A 27,428-nucleotide genomic window follows, 5' to 3' on the forward strand; every position below is an offset into this window, starting at 1 on the left:
GCGAGGAAGATTTGAGCGTTGTAAAATAAAAAAAACAACAACAACAACAAGTGCCGGCAGAAGTGAAAACTTGAATAATAACGTTGTGCATTTTTGATATTTTGGAATGGTTAGGGAATAATTTTGCACGAATTGCTTTAATTATCAGTATAAAAGTACAATCATTTATGTGGTAAAAAACAATATTCATTTATTGCGCTGTCGTACACAAACATGACAATTTATATTACATTAAAAATTTAACACTTCAGAACTATTACAATTATTTAACTGCACTTGTGTGTAACTTGCACAACGTTAATATTTAAGTTGCGCCAGCGGTCTACTGGCTTCAATGACATTGTAACAGTTTTTCGATCAGGTCACGAATCTGTCGGTCACGTGACCTGTCGCGAGTTTAACATTTTTTCCCCATCACAAATAGTGCACAGCGCCGCTAAAGAAGTTTTCACTTCAAAAATGCTCAAAAACTAGCGTCACCAATTTGTATTCTTGCGTCCACACCTCCATATTATCGGTAATAATCGGTGGTTGAATTTGGCAGCCAAATTGGCATTTGCGTCCGCACGGCCTGGGGCCTGCCGCGACAACCAAAATCATTAAGACTTAATTAGAGTGACAGAGAAAAATGGCTGCAATTAACGAACTTCGATTTTCGCGGTTATAGCCCTGATTAGATCGGACAATTTCATCAGATTGGCGAAAAATTGTCTTGTCTGGACACGGGTTCAAGGGCTAGTAAACTTGGGTGCGATCTTAAATAATACGAATTGCAAAACTAAACTTATCCAAAAATCGGCTAGCTTAAAAAGTCACAAAAATTGCCTCAAAATCGTAAGTCACGCACATGTCACACAAGAAGGCGAAAAGTCACGAAAAATGTGACTTTTGTGACCATCTGGCAACGCTGCCTCATGTGGCGATTACTAGATAGTTTATTTTCAATTCAGAGGTGGGAGCGTTGCGTTCTGTTTCAATGACTCCGATAAAGGTTTTATGCCACATTATCAAAATCGATTTCGTTTATATTTATTACATATTTATTTACAATTTACAACTCGCAAGTACAGTGGTTATTTTTTTTAAATAAACCGTGACTGCGTGTCAACGTTAAATAAATTATACTTATTGACAGCAAATTTTATTTATTTGAAAGTTATGAACGTTGATCACACTAATTTAAAAAAAAAACTACATATATTATTTCGATGACTATGCGTGTGCTCTTTTAAATATAACTAGGCTTTCCTACTAATTTAATTGATTAATATGATTGAAATGAAACGTTATCGTCTTCGTATATTCGTTAATCATCTTGGCGCCATCTCGATGGCTGCATCCAGTGGCGGGACGCGCTGTGATTGGCTGAGCAATGCCGGGCCTCCACAGACAAGATCTATGTTTGCAATTTTGTACCTCATTACCGCTAAATGCGATGCGCTCTGGATGCGCTACAAAAAAGGATTGCTTATCTCGAAAAGCATAAATAATGCATTGTATAAACAAAAAAAAATAGCTTTACATCATCTGAGTATGTGCGTCATTATGAGTCATACGTCATACATTTCTGAATACGTTACTTTTACAAAAATTGAATTTGAAATGAAACTACAACTGAATAAAATATCTACCCTCATTTTTGAATTAGATATCAATGTGGACATCTTGATCTTTTTTGTAGAAGCAGTAAGGCCCAGCATAGCAATACGTGCAGTCGTTCTAATATATCGATATTTTAATCACGGAATTATTTATTAAAATAATGTATTTAATCAAAATAATTTATAGCGAATAATTTATGCTTTTCTTATTTGACGGCTATTAATAAAATACAAGAATCTATATTTTCTATAATATAATCATGGCCTCAGGTAATTTTTTAACGGTTAAAACTCATTTATCGGAGTTTAAAAATAATTCGGACAAGGATACAATAAGTGAGGTAAGTGTTATACAATACATTTTTATTTATTTTGATGTTAATAACTATTTCTGGCTGGAACTCTGTAAGCGTCCGCCATTTTAAGAATTAACGCGGCATGACTCATAAAGTGGATCATGTTTTTAATTTCACGCTTGTATATGTTTAATTACACAATTTAAATATAAAATCTAATTCATCTTTATTTTTTGAACGTAAACAAAGGCTTGAAATGGATCGCTTACCAGAAATAAAGTATTTTTTTCCTATTTTGCAAAGATTGAAATTAACGAAGCTTGATTCTATATTTTTAACCTATGCTTTTAATTATAATTTAATTAAGCTAGATAAATCCGGTTCAATCTAAGAAATAATCAAAAGTAATTTAATTTATTCACAATATGTTTACGATACATATAGATACTATTACCTAGTACGAATATATGGGGTAAGCATAAGCACCTCTTTCTCCGTATGCTTGTTTGCCTCCATCGTAATTTAAAACAATAGTAGGTAAAGTTGCTGTAACGTTAGGTTAGACACGGTGTTTTTTAAGTCCGTTAATTTCAAGGGTGCATTCCTGAGCTTAAGAGGAAAGAATAGCTTTGAGATCCTAGCGAAATAACGGTTTTTTTTCTATGAAATTCCATTAACTAAATCTTTATAAATCACTACGATTTTAAAGTTGATCGCTTCAGCATAATATATTCCAGGATTATAGGTTTCGCTTTAAAAAAATTATACTTACTTTTTTTTGTTTTGCAAATTTTGAAAAAAGGACTTATAAACCTAGTTGTGCATTGTGTACAACATACTTACATTTTTTACATCATGGAGAATGGAAAATATTTATAAGTGGAAAAACATTTTCTCTTTTTTTTGGACGATTAAGTGGTATACTTCCCTGTTAACTTTGTTAAAGGAATCGGTATTCTAATTAACTCTATTTTAGAGATACTTGATGATTTATATTTATCTGCAAGTACACTTGCCTTATAGGGCCTGGGGGCCTACCGCGAAAACAGAAATTCGCAAATTGCGGGGATCTTTCTCTTTTACTCTCACTAAGACGTAATTAGAGTGACAGAGAAAAATGCCCGCAATTGACGAATTTCGATTTTCCCGGTAGCCGCCCTGAGGGCCTACCGCGAACCACGTTCGACCTGTTACCTCTCTGTCGCACTTGTAAATTCGTACGTTAGTGTGACAGGGAGGCAACACGTCGAACGTGGTTCGCGGTAGGCCCTCTGTTCACATATCGATTAGTGTTAAGTATGAGTTTATACATTCTCTACTAAACGCAAGTAGGAACTATCACCATCTCAGACGATCGATATTCTACATGTCATTGATATATATGTCACAGTTTTCAATTGTTTGGTGGATAAATTAAATAATAATATCAGAAATCAGAATCAGAAACATCGCATTTTATTCGTGATAAACTATAACATACAAAAGTATAGCATAATAACAAAAGAAAGAAATTATTAAAGTATATATTAATGACTTTTTACGCAAAAAGTAAGAAAAAATTAACAATTCCATTCAGTTTCCTTAAATACCTCAAACTTAGCCATACCCCGAATATAACAGAGTTTAAAAAAAAACGCCGCCATTCCCCGAAGATGACAGAGTAAAAAAAAACTATATGTATTAATTTAGGTACAGTACATGAATGTCGTTAATAAATTTACAGGCGTCAGAAAGCGGCACGAGCAACTCTACGTCAGCTGAAGACCTCCAAAAACTCGCTGTGATTCTCGGCTTGAATAGCGTCGAAGATGTATACCAAGAACGATTCCGTGTTGACAGACGCCGGTTGGAGACAATGCTGGCTGGTAAGAGTTTGCAAAAAAAAAAACTCCTCTTGATTGTTCAAAAACTAATGAGAACGTTGCATTTTATCCACATGTGGGGCAAAGTAATCAGATGCAAATTTTGAGTCGTTTCCTTATGTTAGCTGGTAGAATTGACATTCAAATGATGATTTTGGATGATAAATATTTAATTACGTTCATTTGGATTTCATTTGGTTTGTTTTTTTTGCTATTTCATAGTTATTATTTTCCTCGGGTTGGTATGCCTTGAAACCCTCTCAACGCTCAAGATTCCACTTTTCGAACCACTCACTACGTTCGTGATTCTTGTTAAACAAATAACTATTTTTTTTTATTGTTACGACCAAAATTTTTACTTTCTCCTTTGCATTCCAGATAATTTGGACGAATCTCAAACGGCACAAGCTTTTTTCCACCGGGTAATTATTTTTACGATCACATTAATTTAACAAGTTCAACACTTAAGTTGTTAATTTCAAATGCTGTTTTCAGATAATGAATGACACTAACACATTGATCAACTGGCCAACGCGTTTAAAAATTGGAGCCCGCTCAAAAAAAGGTTAGTCACACTTTATAGAAATAAAAATCAGAACGGCAACTTAAAGTAAAAGTACTTGTCCTATTTTTGAACGCAGCCTAAAACTCAAAATTTCGGTTAGCCTATCAGCGGCCTCAAAATTTGGCGCGCGCGCCGGCGCCCAAAAGTCTCGTCGCAACGGCGCCAGTCCGGCTCACTATGCATTTAGTTTGAAAATATTAACGCGCCCGTTACTTAAAACCAAAATTAGCAATCAATTTATTATGTTATATGTTTCTAAATGAAGTTATCATGGTTTCTACAGACAATAATGATGAATTTTTGTATAATCTTATTAGAAAAATTCGTGATAATAATTTTAGTGTTTTTTATGGTAATAATTGTTGTCTATTTTTAACCTTAAATTGTTTGTCGTGGGAGTGATTTTATTTTTATGGTTTAGATCCTCACGTGAGAGTGGCTGGCAGGGTCGATGATGTGAAATTAGCAAGAGAAAAGATTATGCAGTTGCTGGACACGCGGGTATGTAATTTTAATTTTAACGAATAATTAGATCTTGCAATGCTGTTTAACATTCTTGTAATTGTTAATAATCTAGTATGCTAAGCGTCCATAATGACCATTTAAATAAGCTTCTAACGCATATTTTATCTTATTGCCATAATTTCTGTATAGGAGTATCAATAATTAAGCTGTGTGAATTGTAAACACATCAATTGAAAAAGGAAATAGTATTGATTAATTATCATTTATGACAATAGCAAACAGTTTTGCGTCAGTCGTTGTTTGAGAAGGCGTCAGATAGTCCTGATTCCAAGGTCATCGAAGTGTCATTTTGTCAGACTTCGTAAAACTAATTAAAAAGTGTAGGTATTTTAGTGTGGCGATTGGTTATTTACAAATGTGTACCTATTTTTTAACCCCCTTATTCATAAACGTGCTATTTCATCGCTATACTTACTCTAACCCGTATCTTATATACGTATCTAATATAGATACGAGGTTTAGTAAGTAAGTATAGCGACAATTTGTGTAGTTTTCAATCAAATGGTAACTTATTGTCGGTATTAAGTTATAGCTACCAGAATATAGTTCAAAACATGATTGAAAAAATAATGACCTCTAAATTTAGTACTTATTTTCTATGATTTTCTATGTAGATGTACAGTTTTGAGATATTCGATTTTGAAGTTGGAAAGTTGTAAAAAACCAAGTTCTAGGGCGAAGTGGAGATAGCGATTTTAAAATGTTCTTTAATCATTATATTCCTAAACAAATAACATTTGATCTTAGTATTTAACATATAATTGAGATATTATAAAATGAAGTAGGTACGTAGGGTATCGAAACGTGAAATATAAATAAAATATTGTTTATGACTTAAAATTGACGTCGGCTAACTTATATTACCCTTGCACGTCTATAAAGTAGGGAATATCTATGCCTGTAATTTGTTTATGTAGCTTCAGATACCATAGTTAAAAACACAGCGAATTTATGTTTTTCATATGAAACTTGTTTTTGCTCTATTTTTTGTTTTATAAACTGGAGCTATATAAACTAATTCCAGGACTAGATATACCTCATGTCATTAAATGTGGAAAGTTTCATTACAATCCAACACGTAGTTTTAAAATGCAAACGAATCTCCGTTTGTATGGAAAGGTGAAATTCGGGGACTTAATTTGTCATTTCGACTGATGCATTTGTATGAAAGAGATATAAAACAAAAATTAACGAAATGAGGCTTGTACTTTTATATGAATACACGAGAAAAAAATATGGTACCCCATACAAACGTCCATAAATTTACTGTGTAAAATTATGGTACGTGTACGGTGGCTTGAAAACTCCACTAGTAATTATGAATACGTTGTCGGCAGAGCAACCGTGTGACAATGAAGATCGACGTGAGCTACACCGACCACTCGCACATCATCGGAAAGGTAATCATAGATTCATCTTTTGACCGCCATTTGTCGTATCCAGCGGCTATGGAACGGTCGCATTTTTATCACTTGTCTGCCTGCCTGTCACTTTCGCACTTACGTACTTGTTAGAACGTGACAGGCATAGTGACAAGTGATAAAAATGCGACCGTGCTACAGTCGAAGAAATATCACGTAATTCACGTACACGCCAATATACTCCATTCTAACAATACATAATAGGATGATTTAATTTTTTTCTCGCACGCGGGGTTTACATACTACCCGACCCTTTCAAATCAATATAGTTAGAAAAAGATGGGCAGTCCATCTCGAGGACAAGATAGTACACGGCTCGTGTAAGGCCGCAGTATATATATTTTTTAACACATCAAATGACTATGAATAATTTCTAGGGAGGCCTAACAATAAAGCGTGTTATGGAGGAAACGGGGTGCCACATCCACTTCCCGGATTCAAATAGGACCAGCGCCATCGAGAAAAGCAACCAAGTGTCTATCGCTGGTGATATGGAGCGTGTGGAGAGGGCCAGGGCTCGTGTTCGGGTAAGTGCATATCTGTGGCGCCGCCCTGGCGGCTAATGGACAATTTATTCATTAGATAGTTGACTGTGTGTATTAAAAGTATCAAAACTTGGGTATTGAGGACCAAAGACCTTACATTCAAACTGGACGTGCCATCTAAACCACTGAGCGCACACAACAGTTGAACTATTTCAAGAAAATAATCCTGGGGCTTTATCACCTGTCACGTTCTAACTATTATGTAAGTGCGAAAGTGACAAGTGATAAAAATATAACCATGGTTACAAAATGAGTGTGAGTAGTGTGATGTCATCAAAGATCATATTTCAAGCCTCAACCGAGGGCCTACCGCGAACACCAAACTTCGCAAATTGCGGGCATCTTTCTCTTTTACTCAAAGTACAGTGTAATTAGAGTGACAGAAAAAGATTTATTTATTTATTTAAACTTTATTGCACGATATAAAATTGTACAAACGGCGGACTTAATGCCTTAAGGCATTCTCTACCAGTCAACCAATTCAATTAATCAAGATTCAATTTTCGAAGTTCGGTTTTCGCGGTAGGCCCTCAGAATGGCCTACATCGAATGCAAGGTTCTTGAACTAGGCTATCTCTCGTAATAACATGGTGGTCGAATCAGAAATAATTCAAATAATGTATGTAAATATCACGTGACATTTCGTTCGCATCTGCCATCTCGATACATTTTATTTTATTTGCTATGGCCCCTGAGAGCCTACCGGAACCACGTTCAACGTGTTGCCTCTCTGTCGCACTTACGTACGAATTTACAAGTGTGACAGAGAGGCAACATGTAAGTGGTTCACGGTAGGCCCTCTGCAGTCTAGGTTTAAGTTGTCCGGTATTCCGGGAAAGCTAAAAAAAATCCTTCGCGCCTACAAAAATAACCATTGCAACATTATTTACCTTCGTTTATTACAGGCGCTGACTCCGCTGGTGTTCTGTTTCGAGCTGCCGATAGTGGCGCCATCTCAGCCGCTGCCTGACATCAACTCTCCATACGTGCAGCAGATACAGGAACAATATAATGTGCAGGTCAGTAATCTTTTATCAAATGACTCCACTGGTGTTGTTTTGAATTGCCGATAGTGGCGCCATCTCAGTTCACCTAGTGAGCCTATCCTGTGCCATATTTGTGTTTGTACAATAGAGAGTATACATACATACACACATACACACAAGTAAGCGCTGGTGGCCTAGCGGTAAGAGCGTGCCACTTGCAATCCGGAGGTCGCGGGTTCGAACCCCGGCTCGTACCAATGAGTTTTTCAGAACTTAAGTACGAAATATATTATATTATACTAGTAGCTTTTCGGAGAAGGAAAACATCGTGAGGAAACCGGATTAATCCTAACAAGGCCTAGTTTACCCTCTGGGTTGGAAGGTCAGATGGCAGTCGCTTTCGTAAAAACTAGTGCCTATGCCAAATCTTGGGATTAGTTGTCAAGCGGATCCCAGGCTCCCATGAACCGTGGCAAAATGCCGGGACAACGCGAGGAAGAAGAAGACATACATACACACATACATATATACAGTTAGGCTAGATTATATAGAAATTCAATAATGAAACTCTAAAATAATTCCACAGGTCATGCTTCGCAATCGGCCTAAACTTCACGCGAACCTGCTGGTGGTGAAAGGAGTACAGTGGGAGGTACAAGCTACCATGGAAGCTACCGGGCTGCTCATGAACTACATGTGCGGTCAGCTCGCGGTAAGTCATACATTTCCAACATCATTTTCCTGTCTAGGTAGTTCTACTTGGATTTAACAACTATTCTTTAGTTGTTAAATCCTTGTCTGTAATTTTCTGTACAAAACAGTCTGCAGATTTTTGCGGGGGAGGGGCACGTCAAATGTAACGTGCAAATAGCCATGTCAGATAAACGTCAGTTCGTACATATGCCCTATGGAAGGTAGAGGTAAGGAATGCAATCTCCATAGGCATAGGCAGAACTGTCGCAAAAGTGTCCAGCTATCAGCTATGAATAATAGTTCCAAATCTCTCCAGAGTAGCGCTAGAGTAGCTACGAACCAAGGCGTTATTGACGGAGTGAAGTGCGCTGTCTATGATTAGTTTTTTTTTTTAAGTATTCTAGGTATTGTGGCGCCACCTATTTCAATGTAACAAGTATGTAAGCGCGAAAGTGACGGGCATAGTGACAAGTGATAAAAATGGAACCATGTTGCTATTGCAGTTGGTTCTATTATAAATAACAGAGGCTCATTGACTTTATATATTACTTAGTGAAGACGGGCCTTATGGGCACTAAGAATGGTGCCAACGCTGGTGGTGTCAGTAACACCGCTCTGCACGAATGCGAGCCAATCGTGCAGTCCAACGCAACTAGTTGCGACCAATACAACTTAAATAAACTTCAATTACCCCTCTCAAAGCTAAAACTAGTTACATCCAGCCCTCACTATATTTTAATTAAAATATACAACCACTTACCGAACTCCATAAAAAATATTGAAAAATTACCGATTTTTAATAAAAATTTAAAAACCTTTTTAGTCAGCAAATGTTACGATAGTGTACATGAATTTTTTAATGATAAATTTGATTAGTAATGTTAATATATGCACGTTAGTTTTAAGTATATTGCTGTGCCCTTGCAGGGTGTCACATATGAACCCACCTACTTATAAGCTCCACCTAATAATGTGTAATGTGATTTAGGTGATATGCAATAAACATTTTGAATTTTGAATTTTGAATCGCGCGCGTGATGCGAACTTACCATCAACCAATCGTGTTGTAGCATTCCACGTAGGCCCACCAAACGAGAATATCTTTACTTTGTATCTTTGCAGAGAGGCCCTACTCTTACTGCGAAAATCGAAAATCAAATTTCAAGAGCGATAGAGGCAGATAAAGAAATTTTGTTTTTCACGGTGTACCTAGGGGTTTTCAAATACCTGTTTTTCGTCAAATGACAACCAAAACAAACACGCTAACGACTAACACAAATAGCACTTTTAGCAAAATAAAGTTAAGTTAGTATTTATATGTATTTCTTTTTTCAGAGTCAAACCCACGTCCAAATGTCGCTAGAAATCTCCCCCATCCACCACAGCGTGGTCGTAGGCCGCGGCGCCGAGCAGCTCAAGGTCATCATGAAGGGAACCAACACCCAGATCATGTTCCCTGACGCCGATGACCCCAACATACCTGTGATCAAGAAGAGTTGCGTCACTATTACTGGACAGATTAAGGATGTTTACACGGCAAGGCAGCAGCTTGTGGTGAGTTTAACCACTGTTTAGATTACCATAGTAAAAATCAAGACTTGTGACAGCATTTTCCTACTCCTCTACTGTTATCTGTCATTTATGCATTCATTAACACGAATATAAGAACATACATAAAAGGTTTCAAGAAAAGTCTATATTGTCTATTCCTCATAAAAGCTCTTGTGCTTTTATACGCTATAACGTTACTGCGATTAATGGCTACCAACCTAACAAAACCAAAACGAATACAGTTTTAAACTAATTGTGCATTTGTGCAAGTGCATTGCTGCCAACTTACAAAATATTCATTTGGTTGCATAGTAAAAATAATTACATCATAAGTCAGAAACACGCATGTGACACCCGTAATATAGCAACACCCATAGACTACGTAGACCGCTTAGCGTTGCTTGTTAGTCTCCGTAGGCTACGGTGGCCAAATTGAGAAAAAACTGTCCATAAAATTAATTTAGCAAGTAGCAAGTACCAGGGCCTCATGAGTTACGAGGAGGTGTCGCTGACCGGCTGGCCGCGGCCCGGGGCGGGCCGGGCGCGTAACAAGGTATGCTTGCGCGTCTTGGCTATATACTTTTGCTGTAATTTGTTTACCTAAATTAAGATTTATTTTTGTTGACTCGTAGGAAAAATATTGTATGCAACGTTGCATAAGTAGGTCAAAAAATTCTCGTGGCGTATTCCTTTACAATGTTCGCCTACGCCTTCGGCTCCGGCTCACATTGTAACTCACGCCACTCGCCTTTTTTGACCCTTCTTATACAACTGTTGCATAAAATACTATTATACAAGTATCTCATGGATCCTGAAAGGGATGACAAACCTTTCCTTAAACTAAGATAGGTATATAAACAATTTATATTTTCGGGGATTAACGGGGAGGCGTAGGTATGTTGCGGATTTTATGTTGTACCTACCTCGCCTGCTGTGCGGGCTCTAAGGCTGCTGAACTCCCTTCTGTCATGGGCACCAGATTGTGATATGTTAGCAAGTCGATGGACGGCTGTGTATCAGATGTGTCTGCGGTATTGCGAGGTGATGGACGAAAGTTGATTGTGATCTGTTTTTCCTAGTATGTAATCCTATCATATAATTTGAATTGTACAGTGCTTTGGTCTCGACTGTAATGCTGTATATTATTACGTTTCAAAATAAATAAAAATAAAATAAAATATTAATGGCGAAGCCTGTGGCGGATTTTCACTTATGTAAATTGGACGAAAGTTTGTTGCGGATTTAAAAAAAAAAATACATATGACTTGCAATAAAGCACATAAGGTAGCATCGAATTCAATGATATAATTAAATAGAACTAAGTATGTTACATAATAAAGCTATCTGCGGAGAAATCTTTAATAGAGATACACTTTTCTCGCAAGGAAACATTTAATTTTTTTTGCGTATGCTGTATCCCTTTCTTCTGCCTTTATATAGTCTGGAATATGACGATGTATTAAGGTCAAAGTAGGCCATTATGGAATCATTTTAGTTACCTAAATTAAACTGTGTAATATTACACTTTATTTCATAAAATTTTCATTTATTTAGATATTGTCATGTTTTGAGCGTGACTTCAACTACCCGCATTTTGTCATGATTTTCATTTACCGTACGATAAACAATTACTTACTTACTGCTGTGGCGCAGCGAACCAAAGTGGATCTTGGTCTCCGACACCAAAGAACGCCATTAAAACAAAAAATATTACTTTGCTTATCCGCGAAAAGATAAACTGCTAGTCAATCAGTCCTAACCCGTTATACTTACTTGCGTATTTTTACATGCAATTAATGTTCCCACTGCAAAAATAAATACGCAAATAAATATATCAACCCACCACCAAAAAAAAACTCGACACGTGTTTTGCCTTTCTACGAGGCATCCTCAGGGGATGTTGACGGTCCGAAGTCCGACGACTGAACCGTCAACGACGTCAATTTTTTGTTTGTTTTTCAATTAATATAGATTTCCGCAAAGTAACGCCTGACTTTATTAACTATTTAAAGACCGCCATGCTTCTCTGTCCAAAGCCGTTTCTGTCCAGTCGACGGCGCCGAGTTCGCTAAGGTCTTTTTGCACTTCGTCTCTCCAGAGGACAAAAACAATGACGTCGTCATGAAATCCTTTGCTAAAATTTTCATTGGTAACCACCAATTTGTCAACAGGGAAGCCTCCCCCTGGTAGTGATCTTCGACGTCCCCGAAGAGGCCTGCCGCCTGGACCCCGACGCGGCCGTCAGACTGATGCACAAGTACAACGTGTACATCAACATCCGCCGCAAGCCCAAGCAGGGCATCGCGTCCGTCGTCATCAAGGGCATTGAGAGATGTGCAGGTAAAATACTATTTTTTGAATACTACGTTGGTGGCAAACAAGCATGCGGCCCGCCTGATGGTAAGCAGTCTCCGTAGCCTATGTACGCTGGTAACTACAGAGGAGTTACAATCGCGTTGCCGACCCTGACACTCCGCTCCTCTTGAGCTCTGGCAACCTTACCGGCAGGAACACAACACTATGAGTACGGTCTAGTCATATTTGGCTGCGGTTTTCTGTAAGGTACTTCCTCAGTTGGCCTCTGCTCTAGATCTGAATGACATCCGCTGCGCTGTGCCCTACCACACAAAGCGAAATGACATTCACCGTGCCCATACCTCTCTTTTGGACGTTAGTTTAAGGACGTACCCGGGTCCAATGCACCGTTTTTCTCTGCAACTCCAACAAGCGTACTTCTGCTGGAAGCGTACTTAAACAAGTAAATATATTAGAAGCTGCGCATATAACACAATACAAGACAAATAATTGGATGAGGATATGCAATCTTGCGTCTCTTTTTGCACGATGATTCCCTTGAATTTTCTTGGCTACTTTCAATAGAATACAGCTGGGACCGACTTTCAAGTAACAATCTTTGGTAGCAATAGGCATGTGATCACATTCAAGGGTATATTTTATTTTGCTTGCTTAGACATCCAGCTTTCCATATATGAATTCTTGAAGCATACCTTGAGTTCTGAAGTCATTGACGATATTTAATTTCCTGCCAGGTGACCTGTACGAAGCACGCAGAGAACTCCTGGGCGGTAAGGAGCCTGTCATCACGGCAGAGATCCCGGAATCCTACAGGTTACAATTTTATCGGAACAGATACCTACCTACCTTTTTGGAGGTTTAGGCGCTTCACATTGAATCCGATTCGCAGGTAGCTCCGATGTTTGAGCGAGAGAACGATGTGCGTGCTATAGCGAAATCCCGCTCGCACATCGCTCTGAAGTGCGAATCGGATCCAGTGTCCTAAGCGCCTTAGTAGATTGACTTTTGATTATATTAATGCGCGGGTAGATTGATAATGTCGTTCTGCTCACCTTAACAAACCGGGGCGTATGAATCTCTAAAAGTCGCGCGTTTATGTATTTTTTTCTACTTAAATACTTACCAATATTAATTACAATAATATAATGTTTTTAGTGACTCGTAGAAAAAGTATTGTATACAATAGTGATATAATCAACCGTTTCAATCTCGTACCTCACTTAGGCAACTCAGCAAGCTTCGTTGCCTAAACACGGTACTCAACTGTAAAACTCTCTATTATATCACGATTGTATAAAATAGTATTTTTATACAGCATCCCGGCCTTGCCATCCATGCCGTTCATATACACGTCGTTCTCGCCGTCGCACCCGACCGTCGCCAACTCGCCGTGCTCGCCGTACAACATGCCGCTGTCCGAGATGCCCAACTACGCCAGTCCCATGTTCCAGACGCCTACACCTGGTAAGAGAAACCTTCGTTCTTAAATAGCAAAAGGGTCTCATCATCTGTGAGCCCTTTTAATTTATAAGGACGCGCGAAAAGGAAACGAGATAGCTGAAGACGTGGCCTTTGCGCTCGAGACAATAATTGAACACCAGTAAAGATCGAATTTAAACTATCGTGGGTCATACTCATATTAACTAATTTTACGGTTTTTAGTCACTCACGGACATGTTTCGGAGAGCCTAGGTCTCCTTTATCATGCACTAACAGTGCAAGCAGCGTTCTCAACCTCTCCCAACCGGTTCTCTCAGCGCGCGACGAGCAGCAGTACGCGGCGCGCGGCCGTCGTGAACGCTGCTCACACTGTTAGTGCTTCAGTAAGGAGACCTAGGCTCTCCGAAACATGTCCGCGAGTGATTAATAACACGTGAGTGTAAACCGAGTTTGTGTCTTTAGGTAGTTAAATAACTGTAAACAATGTGTTTTTATATTTACGGGTACTGGAAACATTTATCAGTTAACCAACAAAATAAAAAACTGGCTGGATCTTGCTCGTCATTTTTCTGTCTTTAACCTTTTTTAATTAATCGTGTAATATTTATGGCTAAATATTCGATCTTTTTTTAAGTTCTTTACTAGGGAGACTTTACTAGAAATAGCATAAATATTACTAAATTACTATCAATAGTAAGTAGTTCCCGATATATTCCTGTTAACAAAATAGCTTGATTACAGCAGCTTCGTTGTTACGTTGAGTAAGTAATTCAAACTTCTGTAAATTACGGCACATCAGTTAAATTTATTGACTTGAATAATTTTCTTGCACAATACAATATTTGATTTGATTGTGGTTTGTTTACATTCTTTTAAGAGCAATTCCTAGCTGAGCAACTTTTCAAATCACGAATTTTTGAAGCTATGTTTCTGTCGCGCTGCGGTGGGAGGGAGTGCGTGCGTGCGATAAGGACAACTGAAGCTCGGACTAGATTTCCCATGCAAAAAACTCAAAAATCGAGGTTTCGCTCTCGACTGCTCCCTCCTTCAAAACGCAACCAGTCATTAACTGTGGGAACTGCAAGAAGAAAAAATAATCTATGCCGCTATGTTTAGACTTTTTGGATATTTGTTGTAATATTTGTATACTGCGCCTTTTTTTGCAGCCAATTCAATTGAGCAACGATTTTTGCGATTTTCGAGGCGCTGTAAGTTTCTTCAAAATAAAATAATCCAAAAAAGCAAAACATAGCGGCACAGATCTAGGTTAAAAATCCAGGAAGGAAACAGTCGAGAGCAAGAGGAAAGATTGCGACTAGGAATTCATCTTAAATACTTACCTAAAGATACAGACTATCAACATTCACCTTCTTTGAGCAGGAGGCTACCCCAGCCCGCTGTCGCCGGTGGCGATCACCCCGCCGGTGTTCCCGAGCACGTGGCTCATTCCGTCGCCGCAGCCCCGCGCCGGCCAGTTCCACTACCCCAGCATGGTCAACATGTACAAGAACAACGCTTGGAACCGTGAGTACACGATTATATCAACCAGAATTTGAAATAGAGGTGGATTGTCAAAGATAATTTTATATCCACAGTAAATTTTTCGACACATGATTAAAACTTTTAGAACGACATTTGACTTTGATCCTTATTCTTTCACTGATATGTGTTAAATACATAGAAAACATCCATGACTGAGGAACAAATAAATAAATAAATATTATAGGACATTATTACACAAATTGACTAAGTCCCACGGTAAGCTCAATAAAGCTTGTGTTGCGGGTACTTAGACAACAATATATATAATATTATACATATTTATAAATACCTAAATACATAGAAAACATCCATGACTCAGGAACAAATATCCATGCTCATCACACGAATAAATGCCCTTACCAGGATTTGAACCCGGGACCATCGGCTTCATAGTTTCATAAGCAGGGTACCCACTAGGCCAGACCGGTCGTCAAAATATCTGTGCTCATCACACAAATAAATGCCTTTACCAGGATTTGAACCCGGGACCATCGGCTTTATTTATGCAGGCTGGGTACCCACTAGGCCAGACAGGTCGTCGAAAGTCGAAACATGATTACACATGAATCTTCTTAATATTTTGTTTGCAGCTATGTCAAACAGTCCAGATATGGGCAGCATGCAGCCGCCAATGATGTTGCAGCCCACATATCAGCAAATGCCCGAGGCTAGACATGTAAGTATCTATTTTGGCTCTACACGATGGCCCAGCGTAGGCCAGTCCTAAGAACGCATTTATCCGTTAGAGGGAGCAAGTGATATTGCTATCTCATTTCACCGCATAGCTGCGTCCCTTGGACTGGCCTACGCTGCGCCATCATCTAGAGAAACCCTTTCGTTTACGAAAAGAATCAGCTTCCATTTGACCTACCGCGAAAACCGAAATTCGCAAATTGCGGCTATCTTTCTCTTTTACTCTCACTAAGACGTAATTAAGAGTGACAGAGAAAAATGCCCGCAATTGACAAACTTCGATTATCGGGATTATAGCCCAGCTTTGCACTAGACTCTTCAAAAGCAAACTGATTCATGAAACGTTTTTTAAAAACCCGTACTAGTATCTTCTTCTTCCTCGCGTTGTCCCGGCATTTTGCCACGGTTCATAGGACCCTGGGGTCCGCTTGGCAAAAAATCTCGAGGAATAGCGTAGGCTAGTTTTTACGAAAGCAAGTGCCATCTGACCTTCCAACCCAGAGGGTGAACTAGGCCTAGGGATTAGTCCGGTTTCCTCACGATGTTTTCCTTCACCAAGTTGTCAGGTAGCCATTGGTAAAAGAGACCAACTTCTTCAGTAGTATTAGTATCAATGTATTTGGCCAACAGACTACGCTGAACCAGCTCCTGAACTCCAGCTCGCAGGCGAGCAGCGGATACCAGAGCAATTTCACCGGAAGCTCTGTGTCCTTGGATACGCAGAATATATCTGGTAAGTTACGCAAACCAAGCACAGAATAAATAATAGTACAGTCGCCGTCAGATATATCGGAGTGGCCAAGGTGCTCAGAAATATCTGCACACGCACTTTAGTGCCTTGATAATTGAGGCGTGTTCAGATTTTTGTGCTTAATGCGAATGTGGAGCAGGTACAGGAACGTCTTAGCGGTGGCGTAAGTGCTAGTTAATTTCGTCATTAGCCAATAGGAGCATTTTAGGCTATGAAGTTTCGTTTTTTTAGGGTTCCGTACCCAAAGGGTAAAACGGGACCCTATTACTAAGACTCCGCTATCCGTCCGTCTGTCACCATGCTGTATCTCATGAACCGTTATAGCTAGACAGTTGAAATTTTCACAGATGATGCATTTCTGTTGCAGCTTAACAACAAACTACTAAAAAGTACGGAACCAAAAACGAGTCGGACTCGCATTTGTCCGTTTTTTCTTTTATAAAAATTACCTAAATGTAATATTTTGACGTTTTTATGTACCTACCTAATCTTAACATTCGATTCCGCATCCGCGGTTATCAAAAAATCCTTATCCGCAACATCCCTGAATGAGAGCATGAAACTACTCATTTTAAATGTTCGCATCATTGAATTAAATATATCTAAGGACGGGCCTTACGGACAATAAGAATGGGGCCAGTACAGCGGTGTCACGCACACGAATTCGAGCCAATCATGCAGTCTAACGCCACAACGCGATTGGTCGCAACTAGTTGCGTTAGACTACACTGCACTGCCTGATTCGCACATAACTTGATCTTAAATCTATAAAGATGATATATGTGAGCTACACATTGATGTATGTTGTCAGGTGGTGACGGCAGCAACATCGCGTCTCCGTCCGTGTCTCCCATCAGCAAGGGCCACAGCCCCGCGCCTTCGGCCGAGACGGATCGCTCTATACAAGGTATGTTGTCAGGTGGCGACGGCAGCAACATCGCGTCTCCGTCCGTGTCTCCCATCAGCAAGGGGCACAGCCCCGCGCCTTCGGCCGAGACGGATCGCTCTATACAAGGTATGTTGTCAGGTGGCGACGGCAGCAACATCGCGTCTCCGTCCGTGTCTCCCATCAGCAAGGGCCACAGCCCCGCGCCTTCGGCCGAGACGGATCGCTCTATACAAGGTATGTTGTCAGGTGGCGACGGCAGCAACATCGCGTCTCCGTCCGTGTCTCCCATCAGCAAGGGCCACAGCCCCGCGCCTTCGGCCGAGACGGATCGCTCTATACAAGGTATGTTGTCAGGTGGCGACGGCAGCAACATCGCGTCTCCGTCCGTGTCTCCCATCAGCAAGGGCCACAGCCCCGCGCCTTCGGCCGAGACGGATCGCTCTATACAAGGTATGTTGTCAGGTGGCGACGGCAGCAACATCGCGTCTCCGTCCGTGTCTCCCATCAGCAAGGGCCACAGCCCCGCGCCTTCGGCCGAGACGGATCGCTCTATACATGGTATGTTGTCAGGTGGCGACGGCAGCAACATCGCGTCTCCGTCCGTGTCTCCCATCAGCAAGGGCCACAGCCCCGCGCCTTCGGCCGAGACGGATCGCTCTATACAAGGTATGTTGTCAGGTGGCGACGGCAGCAACATCGCGTCTCCGTCCGTGTCTCCCATCAGCAAGGGCCACAGCCCCGCGCCTTCGGCCGAGACGGATCGCTCTATACAAGGTATGTTGTCAGGTGGCGACGGCAGCAACATCGCGTCTCCGTCCGTGTCTCCCATCAGCAAGGGGCACAGCTTTATTTACTTGCGGTTTTTTTTTTATAAATTATGGGATATGCCAGTTCTTCGATAGGTTTTAACTTTGTTCCTAATCAATTTTACCTTGTGCTGGTTATCGAGTTGCGCTTTTTGCATCTCATTTCGAAGCTCGAAATAAAGACAAAGTCAAAGTAGAATCTTCACGCTCTCGTACAAAACGCCTGTACTATTTGTATATACAATTTCAACCACATGTCGATCAACCATCGTTTTGTAAGAGTATAGCTCACATGTTGTACAAATTTTATACCATTTGACTTCCAGAAATAGCGAGCATCATCTCCGACCTGCCGCTGTCGGAGCGGCGCGCGCCGGGCTGCGAGAAGAAGACCCTCGAGACGCTCGGCAAGCTGTCGCCCCTCACCGAGTACCGCAAGATGAAGGCCGAAGCTACCAAGGTACATTTTAAAAGAATTACGGAGGATGGCTTCCGTACAAACGTAGTCCCCATTTTCCTCTCCGGATGATGGAATAATGTTTAAGAAATAATAAATAACGATTTTAAATCATTAGAATAAAACATTTAGTGCCAATGTGTTTTAAAAATAAAAATACCCGGGAGACCGAGCTTTGCTCGAAAAACATATAAAAACTCAAAAATGCTTGTTTTCTCTCTCTCCATAGCGCTGACTAGACGCCGACGCTCAAAAGACGCTGAGCGGGAGGCACTAAAACCATCAAATCTTCGAGCAACACTAGGAAGGGAGATGGCATTCATACTATTTCCCCTCTGCCGAAGCATAGGTACAACTGTACCTATGGCGGTGCATGTTGTGACTCGTCCGTACACAAAAAGATATCTGGGTGTGCAAGATTTGTCTTTGACGTGTGTCATTTTCTATTTATTTGTGTCGTCATTACAGATTGGATTTTGTGTGTAGTGAGTGAGAAGTGCGACTGTGTGCACGTTTCCCCCCGCAAAAAATGGCAGAATGATTTGTTCGGTCAGATATCGCATAGGTTCCTCCCTTCCGACGTGTCGGAAGCCGGTGTTGCTCAAAGTATCAAATAGAACCGAATGATTAGGACTGGAATAATTAAATCTGAAATGTGTCAGCTCTTTATGACGAATTTCCGTGACCAGAGACGATTTAATTCTGTAGTGACCGCATTTCGCAATTTCGGCACTTTACCTACGGCATATTAATAGTTTAGGATTATATTGTTCTGAATATATTATTCCGTAGGCCATGCAAGAGAAAGTGGGCAGCAACTACCGCATGCCGACGCCTCGCTGGTCGGGGTACTACTTCAGCCACACCTCCCCTGGACCCATCAACATGAAGGAGGAGATGGCCACTACTGTAAGTATATACATACATACAGACTGACATACAAAGTGGGCAGCAACTACCGCATGCCGACGCCTTGCTGGTCGGGGTACTACTTCAGCCACACCTCCCCTGGACCCATCAACATGAAGGAAGAGATGGCCACTACTGTAAGTATATACATACATACAGACTGACATACACAGTATACTATACAAGTAAACAATACCTTTTGGAGTCAGACGAACATAATGTTGCTGATTAATTGAGAAAGCGCGTTGTCATATTTCCATATTCGTCAATCGCATACCTACCGCTAGTCTTAATAAAATCAATATTCATTTGGTCTTTGTATGGTAAACGTCCTAGTGTTCGGCATTAGGGCCAATAGATGACACCCCGATGGCACTCCTGTTGACCTATGACCTTATTTTGAGAAGGTATCTTTATCCTTGATGTGGTTTTTCACACTCTGGTGACCTAACCAAGGTGCCAATTGTTTGCGCCGTAGCGAACGAAACGGTAATATCTTTCTGTCGCACTAATATGAAAGTCTTCTTCTTCTTCCTCGCGTTGTCCCAGCATTTTGCCACGGCTCATGAGAGCCTGGGGTCCGCTTGACAACTAATCCCAAGATTTGGCGTAGGCACTAGTTTTTACGAAAGCGACTGCCATCTGACCTTTCAACCCACAGGCTAAACTAGGCCTTGTTAAGATTAGTCCGGTTTCCTCACTAATATGAAAGAGTGATAGAGAGAAATTACCGTTTCGTTCGCTACGGCGCAAACTATCTATCTTGTATCTAGGTATCTTGACTAGAGGGCCTGGTGGTTGGTGAGTGGTAGTGAGAATCGAAAAAAACAGAGAACGCGAATGTGTAAACGCAGAAAAATACGCTTGCTATTCGCGTGTATCTAACGCCGTACAAAAAATTGCATTTGGATTGGGAAAGTCTCTGATCGAAGTGAAACTAATTCTCGTGCTATTTAATATTTTCAGCCCGAAAAAGGCTGGAACAGGTCGGAGCTCGTGCGCCCCAACATCATGGAGAAGCCCTCGCCGCCTCAAGCTGCCCAGGCTACGGGAAAACCGTGCCGCTACCAGCAATTATATGAACTGCTTCGAGAGATAGGGCTGCATAAATACATTGGTAAGTATAGCGAAACCATTGACATATATCTAAGGACGGGACTTACGGACAATAAGAATAGGGCCAGTACAGCGGTGTTACGCACACGAATTTGAGCCAATCGTGCAGTCGAACGTCAAAACGCGATTGGTTGATGAGTACGCATCACGCGCGCGATTGGTCGCATCTAGTTGCGTTGGACTGCGATTGGCTCGATTTCGTGAGTGACACTTTGAACTAGCACTATTCTTAGTGCCCGTAAGGCCCGTCCTTAGATATATGTCAATGAGCGATACATTGTAGTAAATAATAAGTGTATCGAGAAGCAGTGATCGTGCATGACAGCAAGCCAAAAAGAAGGTAGAAAGCCACGGTGCGTGGGTCACAGCATGTCAGTTACTCCGTGTAGGTTGCCGAAATATAGGGAACTCATAATAAGAAATATACCTACGTGGGAAATGACCCGTTTTCAATAGTATTTAAGTATAAAGTGTGTTGATGTCTCCAACATCATTGAGAAGTTTTCGCTACGTCAAGCTGCTCAGGGTACCTTGCCATTAAAAATTGTATGAAATACTTCGCGAGATAGAAGTACATAAATATATTGGTAAGTTCTCTGCTTGCTGTCTGCGATATAGATATTTCTCCACACTAACTATCTACTGTATAAACAGCTTGACATTGGTGACCTAGCTTTGAGACAGTGGTGTGTGTCCATAGTGAACCATAATAGGATAATTAGGAAAGTGTGTTGAACCTCCCATGGAAAAGAAATTGTATGGGCTGCATAAGTTCATGAGACTCAATGTACATTACAATGTTCATACGACCTTGACGATGTTGACGACCGGTTTGGCCTAGTGGGTAGTGACCCTGCCTACGAAGCTGATGGTCCCGGGTTCAAATCCTGGTAAGGGCATTTATTCGTGTGATGAGCATGGATATTTGTTCCTGAGTCATGGGTGTTTTCTATGTATTTAAGTATTTATAAATATTTATATATTATATAATTATATCGTTATCTAAGTACTCTCAACACAAGCCTTATTGAGCTTACTGTAGGACTTAGTCAATTTGTGTAATAATGTCCTATAATATTTATTGATTTATATTCGTTGCTAATTAGAACCTATCTAACCGGTCTGGCCTAGTGATTAGTGACCCTATGAAGCCGATGGTCCCGGGTTCGAATCCCGGCATTTATTGTGTGATGAACACAGATATTTGTTCCCGAGTGTGTTTTCTATGTATATAAGTATGTATGATGTATGTACCTATATACGTATGTATATTGTAGCCTAGTACCCATAGTATAGTTAGTTTGGGGCTACGTCGATCTGTGTAAGATTATCCCCCAAAAAAACAACTGTTGTATAAACTTTTATATTTCACTTCAGATTTATTCAAGAAGCACGAACTAGACATGTCAACGTTTGCGTCCCTCAACGAGGCGGACCTCACAGAAATAGGCGTCACGGCCTTTGGGGCTCGCAGGAAGATGCTGCTAATCATCGCAGGTATGACCCCTTTTACACATGGCATTTCTCTCGCTGTCCCTGAACCACCATATTACACCACCTGATTAGTGTTGTACTTTATACTCTGTATCTTTAGGTATTTAAATAAAAGTAAACAAAATCTACCTTCAAAAGGAAACTCCTCAAATGTTAAAGGCATACATATAGTGATTTTTGTATTTTCTTTAACAAAAAATCAAAAATTTATACATTTAAAAAAATAATATTTGTTGAAGTGGAACTGCTGATGATAATCAGAATGGAACTCTTCAAAGACGCATAGTTCACGTTTGGCGATTTGTCCTCTTCGCCGTGTGTAAAAAAAACATGGTACCTCCTTTTCTACATAATTAGGCGTAGTACGCTGTCTTTTTAATTTCATTGTATGAAATCCAAAATCAACAATAATCGTTCTTTCACCGGTCTCCCTCATTGAAGTCGGTATTTTTTCTTAAAAGTTATGTTGTTAAAATTATGACATACGATTCACATTCACCGTGGGCTGGTAAAACCCGGCAGATTTTAAAGGAGTCTTCTTGACTGCATTTAGTGACTAAAATGTCATACAAAGTTTTCTGATATCGGTCTTGTTTTAGAGATAATGACAATTCTTGTGAAAATTTGTTTCTGTAATAACTTAGTGAAAAACGGCTGCAACGCTGCCACTATGTGACTTGGTCTAGACATACCTACTGATTAAAGTTTTAAAGGAACCTCGCAATTTTTATTTGTAAATAAATAAATAAATAAACTTTACTTATTCGTGGTAATGTTGTTTTTCTTTGCCAAGATATAAAAATATATAACGTATTGTGAGCAGAAAACGAAAAAAAAATTTTTTGGACAAAAAACTCTGGACCGAAACTCGTATAACATTTTTTGCTTCTTTTATGTTATGACCTCAGGAATGCGTGGTTAAAATCTGTCAAGTTTTACTAGCCCACGGTGTATATACAAGCTTATGCATATGATTAGAAGTATTAGAACAAATTAAATTATTTTCCGGAAATATTAATATTCAATTCAATTCAATTTATTTATTTATATTAGATTTATTAAATATATTTTTTCTTAGTATGACATTTTTTATTTCAGTTTATAACTTATACGTATGAATCACATATGTCCCTATTATATATTGAACAGAGCTGCAAAAACAAGCGAGCGCGTTCAAAGGCTCCGCCGCGCCGGGCGCCGAGCGCAAGCTGCTCGGCTCGCCGCCCTACAACACCGGCGCCATCGCACAGGACAAGTGGTAGCCACCAGGGCGGACCACTCACACGAGGCCAGTCACCAGGACAATACACTTGCACATTCAAACATTATAGCCCTTTCACACGGGGCCAGTAGTCAAGACAGTCCACTAAGCCTTCATAATTTTGCATCCCAAATGTCACAAATATATTAAGATGGTTATACTGAACAACGTTTCCCATGGGATCGGTATTTATGAAAAAAGTATACCTAGTAAAAAAGTAGCCCACGTTTCGTCTACTTCGGGCCTCCGAGGTTTCCATTCGTTTTTTTTTTCGCGATTTTGTGATGAGTCCCATGGGGATCTTAACATGTTTTTGATATTCCCGACCCCAAAGTCACTTAATAGTCCTTTTACACGGGGCGAGTAAATGGACTGGCTTGATTAGTAGGATTTTACATTTATATGCCTTGGTAACTGTACCTCTTCACTATTAAATGACTATTAGTAAACCTTATTATAACGAGATAAGCTCTATTAATGGTCAAAAGTTTATTCCTCGAAGGACGACAATTTATTATATCTCTCATCAAGATCAGACGCACCGTCATATCGTTAACTCTTAAAGTTTTAAACTAAAAATATAGTAGAAACAGTAAACACCGTTTGCAATAGATTGCTAGTCAAAATGTAGTCTATTTGTGTAGATTCTTAGCTCTAGCATCATTAATTCTCATCATTTTTGGTGTCATGAAACCACATATAAGTCGATATTTGATAATCCGTTACAAAATACCCTCCATATGTATTCATAAGGAAAATAGCCCTCATTCCACTTCGGTGAGTATGACTAAAATTATCCCTTCAAATGTCACAGACATTATATATCTACTGAACTGACGCTGGACGTTAAGTTTAAACAACTGCTTACAAACGTTATGACGAGACTTAACCCCAAACTGCCTGGGGTCAGAGACGGTGTCTTATAGACATTCCCTACACCAGACCGTGTCACAGTGGCAGGCCAGACAAATAAATAGGACCGAAGTACACCTCTAAAGGACGTATTTTTCAAGCATTTTATTGGACATACTAATAAAATTGGTTGTTTTGTCTATTGTTTTGGTCAATGCCGAAAAATTCTTCAAAATACGTCCACGGATAGATACGCAACTGAAACACTCTGTTTATATAAATTGTCGTCGAACGGGACTACCAAAGCACAAGACACGTTTAAAAATGTTTAAAGGGCGATGCGTTTATACGACCTTGTGAAAGTCAAAGTTTTGATTAGTAAGTATTTTAAAATTTCCTATATTTTTAGAAATTTTTACACTTTTAAGAAATCCGCTCTCCGCTAACGTGTAAACGTACCTTTACAAACGGAATCGAGAACTACCCAATTAGGCCATATAGACCGAACAATTGAGTATCACAAATGAATATAATGACCCATGTTTTAAATCAATGATAAATATAGAGATTCAAATAAACGACGTGCAAACTTGACTGACGGTCATATCTTCATTTGCTGATTGTACTTTTTTAAATGCCTCAATCGTGACCAAATGTTTGATTATCAAGACTGATTATGACTGGAGTAAATAAAGTAACTTAAATTAAGAACGATGATAAATTTACTCTAAATCAGTGATCTCAAAGAAGACTTGTTTAAGTGCCTTATGCTGCGTTTACATGGCCTACGAACCACTGCGAACAACGGGCGAACTAAACTCATTTATGTATTTAAATAATATATGATGATATTATGTTGTTCGCTGTGGATCGACGCGATTTATACGCTCCTTTATATTTAAGAGAGTAATGCCGCATTTACATTCTTGCCAAGCTGATAACGTTTTTGTGCTTGGCAAAATTGAAACTGCGACACTAGATTAAAAAAACACTCAATTGCTCATAAAAGGCACAATTATCTATTTAAAATATTAATTCATGTTCTTATAGGTTTAGATTTATGGAATGCCCTTCCTCGCGTAGATCGCCCATTGATTGCTATGAGATTTTATTACATATCTAGTTTTAAGTTGTTTCCTTTTTATAGATTTTTATGATAGCTAGAAGCGATACGACAATTTTTTAAAGACTATTGTTGAAGTAAACGGGCCTAGCGCCAATAAATTAGTGTTAAGATTAACTATAATAACCTTAGATCGTAATCATTTAGCTTTAGAGGAAGCATGTTTTATTTCTTGATTTTAACCAACCATTTTTAGCATTATGTCTCGACTACATATAAATGATTTTCGTTATTACATTTTCTATGCTTTTAATATTTGATTATTTCACTATTGGGAATATAGCGACGGTTTCTTTTATTTCAATTATTGAAAATCAGGAAAATACCAATCGTTACTCCTTTTTAAAACATATTCTGAAGAATATGAATCTAAAGGAAGCAATCTGAATTGGTTTCTGACTAAGAATAATCAACTATCGAAATATTTAGGATCGCGCAATTTGACTTGATTTTAAAAAGGACTCATTTAAGTAAACAGAATAGATACTCACATACCTTTTAACCTTTTGGCCGCCATTTACAATGTCATAGTTAGTGTTAAAACTGTTTTGGACGGTGCCAGTGACTGGAGCAAGTTTTTCTAGCATGCCAGTGTTGGTCCGGTAAAAAAACTGTGTCACTCCTTAGTACAAAAAGAGTGTTGGCTTAGTACTATCTGCGTCGGCGCTTGCATGCCAGTAACTAGCATTGTCTAAATCGGCTTTAATGGAATCTTGACTTTATCCATGTTCTGGCGACAAAAAGGTTAAGTGACAATTTCCAATCAACAGTCACAAAAAATCTGTTATATTTTAATCAGATAACATTTTAATATTTATCAGTAATCGTTATGTTTATGATTATGAATTTAGGTTTTTTTACTACATTTATACATGTGCATTTTATTTTAACCATATTAACATTCTAATTTATTGTGAATGCTTTTTAATGATGTATTTTCGTATATTTGTGTTAGTAGGAATAGTAAAGTGTTGGTACATAATTTACATGATCTAGTGCCATTTATTTTTTAATTCAATCACCCGAAGTGAACCATGGAATTATGTATCCATTCTTTTACTTTTTAATTGGTTTCTTTTAAGATCTGATGTAATTTTAATCATGAACTTGTGATTTGATCAATAGTTTTAAAGTATGATTATGAGATGTTTAGCGTTATCTTTTAGTATTTATAAAATAATGCCTACAAGCTACTATTAATTTGATACGTATAATTAAGATAAGTGATGGGTAGGAGTTATGCATTTTTTTGTTTGTGTTCATGTTTTTTAGAAAGTTTGCACGGTCGTTTTTAAGTTTTGCTTGTCCGATTAAAGTTGAAGGTTAATTTTTAAAAGAATTCGTATTTTGATTTACTCACACACATCCTTACTTAGGTACCCAACTAAAATAAAATCATGATTCAAAGTCATTTAGTTTTGTCTTCGTGTCGCAAAATCCCGTTGCGGGAATGTTTATTTCTATTTTATTTTATTGAATAGAAAGTTCATAAATCCAATTATTTTATAACTATGTCACTAAGGCATTTGCCCCGTGGCCCGTTTTTTAGATTTTCATATAATCCTCTTTTCGGCCTTAATAGTTGGCAAAATGTTTGAAACTAATCGGTTATCGCGCTCTTTAAACAATGCTAAGCTTACTTTACATCTTACTTTATTACAATAAGGTTCAATATTCTTAATCAATGCTTCGCCTGCGATCATCGTAACTAACGTTGTTATAAATGGCAGTTTA

At 39.2% G+C, this 27,428-nt stretch overlaps 1 protein-coding gene across 3 annotated transcripts; it reads left to right on the plus strand.

The window, feature by feature from the left end:
* The first annotated feature begins 1,673 nt into the window (after positions 1 to 1,673).
* On the plus strand, positions 1,674 to 27,033 carry LOC133526100 (protein bicaudal C). 3 transcript variants are annotated; one of them, XM_061862561.1, is made up of 22 exons: positions 1,674 to 1,942; positions 3,621 to 3,762; positions 4,138 to 4,181; positions 4,255 to 4,324; positions 4,746 to 4,825; positions 6,187 to 6,249; positions 6,648 to 6,797; positions 7,721 to 7,834; positions 8,388 to 8,513; positions 9,830 to 10,048; positions 12,217 to 12,385; positions 13,096 to 13,174; positions 13,677 to 13,825; positions 15,182 to 15,325; positions 15,934 to 16,019; positions 16,667 to 16,769; positions 17,599 to 18,450; positions 18,809 to 18,942; positions 19,732 to 19,848; positions 20,815 to 20,965; positions 22,342 to 22,461; positions 23,608 to 27,033. In XM_061862561.1, exons 1-22 carry the CDS (start codon positions 1,862 to 1,864, stop codon positions 23,718 to 23,720), a joined length of 3,306 nt encoding a protein of 1,101 aa, XP_061718545.1. In that variant the 5' UTR covers positions 1,674 to 1,861; the 3' UTR covers positions 23,721 to 27,033. The 3 variants fall into 3 exon arrangements, with proteins under 3 accessions (XP_061718545.1, XP_061718546.1, XP_061718547.1); XM_061862562.1 differs by having other exon boundaries at positions 17,707 to 18,450; XM_061862563.1 differs by having other exon boundaries at positions 1,675 to 1,942; positions 17,599 to 17,802.
* The last annotated feature ends 395 nt before the right edge of the window (positions 27,034 to 27,428 follow it).

This window comes from Cydia pomonella, chromosome 16 (assembly GCF_033807575.1).
Source record: "Cydia pomonella isolate Wapato2018A chromosome 16, ilCydPomo1, whole genome shotgun sequence".
In the NCBI taxonomy this organism is placed as follows: domain Eukaryota; kingdom Metazoa; phylum Arthropoda; class Insecta; order Lepidoptera; family Tortricidae; genus Cydia; species Cydia pomonella.

What these genes read in the sequence shown, in the direction of transcription:
- LOC133526100 (XM_061862561.1), top strand. Translation starts at nt 1,862, where the DNA reads ATGGCCTCAGGTAATTTTTTAACGGTTAAAACTCATTTATCGGAGTTT. An exon ending in CACAAGCTTTTTTCCACCGG is followed by an intron (nt 4,182 to 4,254) that starts GTAATTATTTTT and finishes TGCTGTTTTCAG; the next exon opens with ATAATGAATGACACTAACAC. An exon ending in GGATACGCAGAATATATCTG is followed by an intron (nt 16,770 to 17,598) that starts GTAAGTTACGCA and finishes GTATGTTGTCAG; the next exon opens with GTGGTGACGGCAGCAACATC.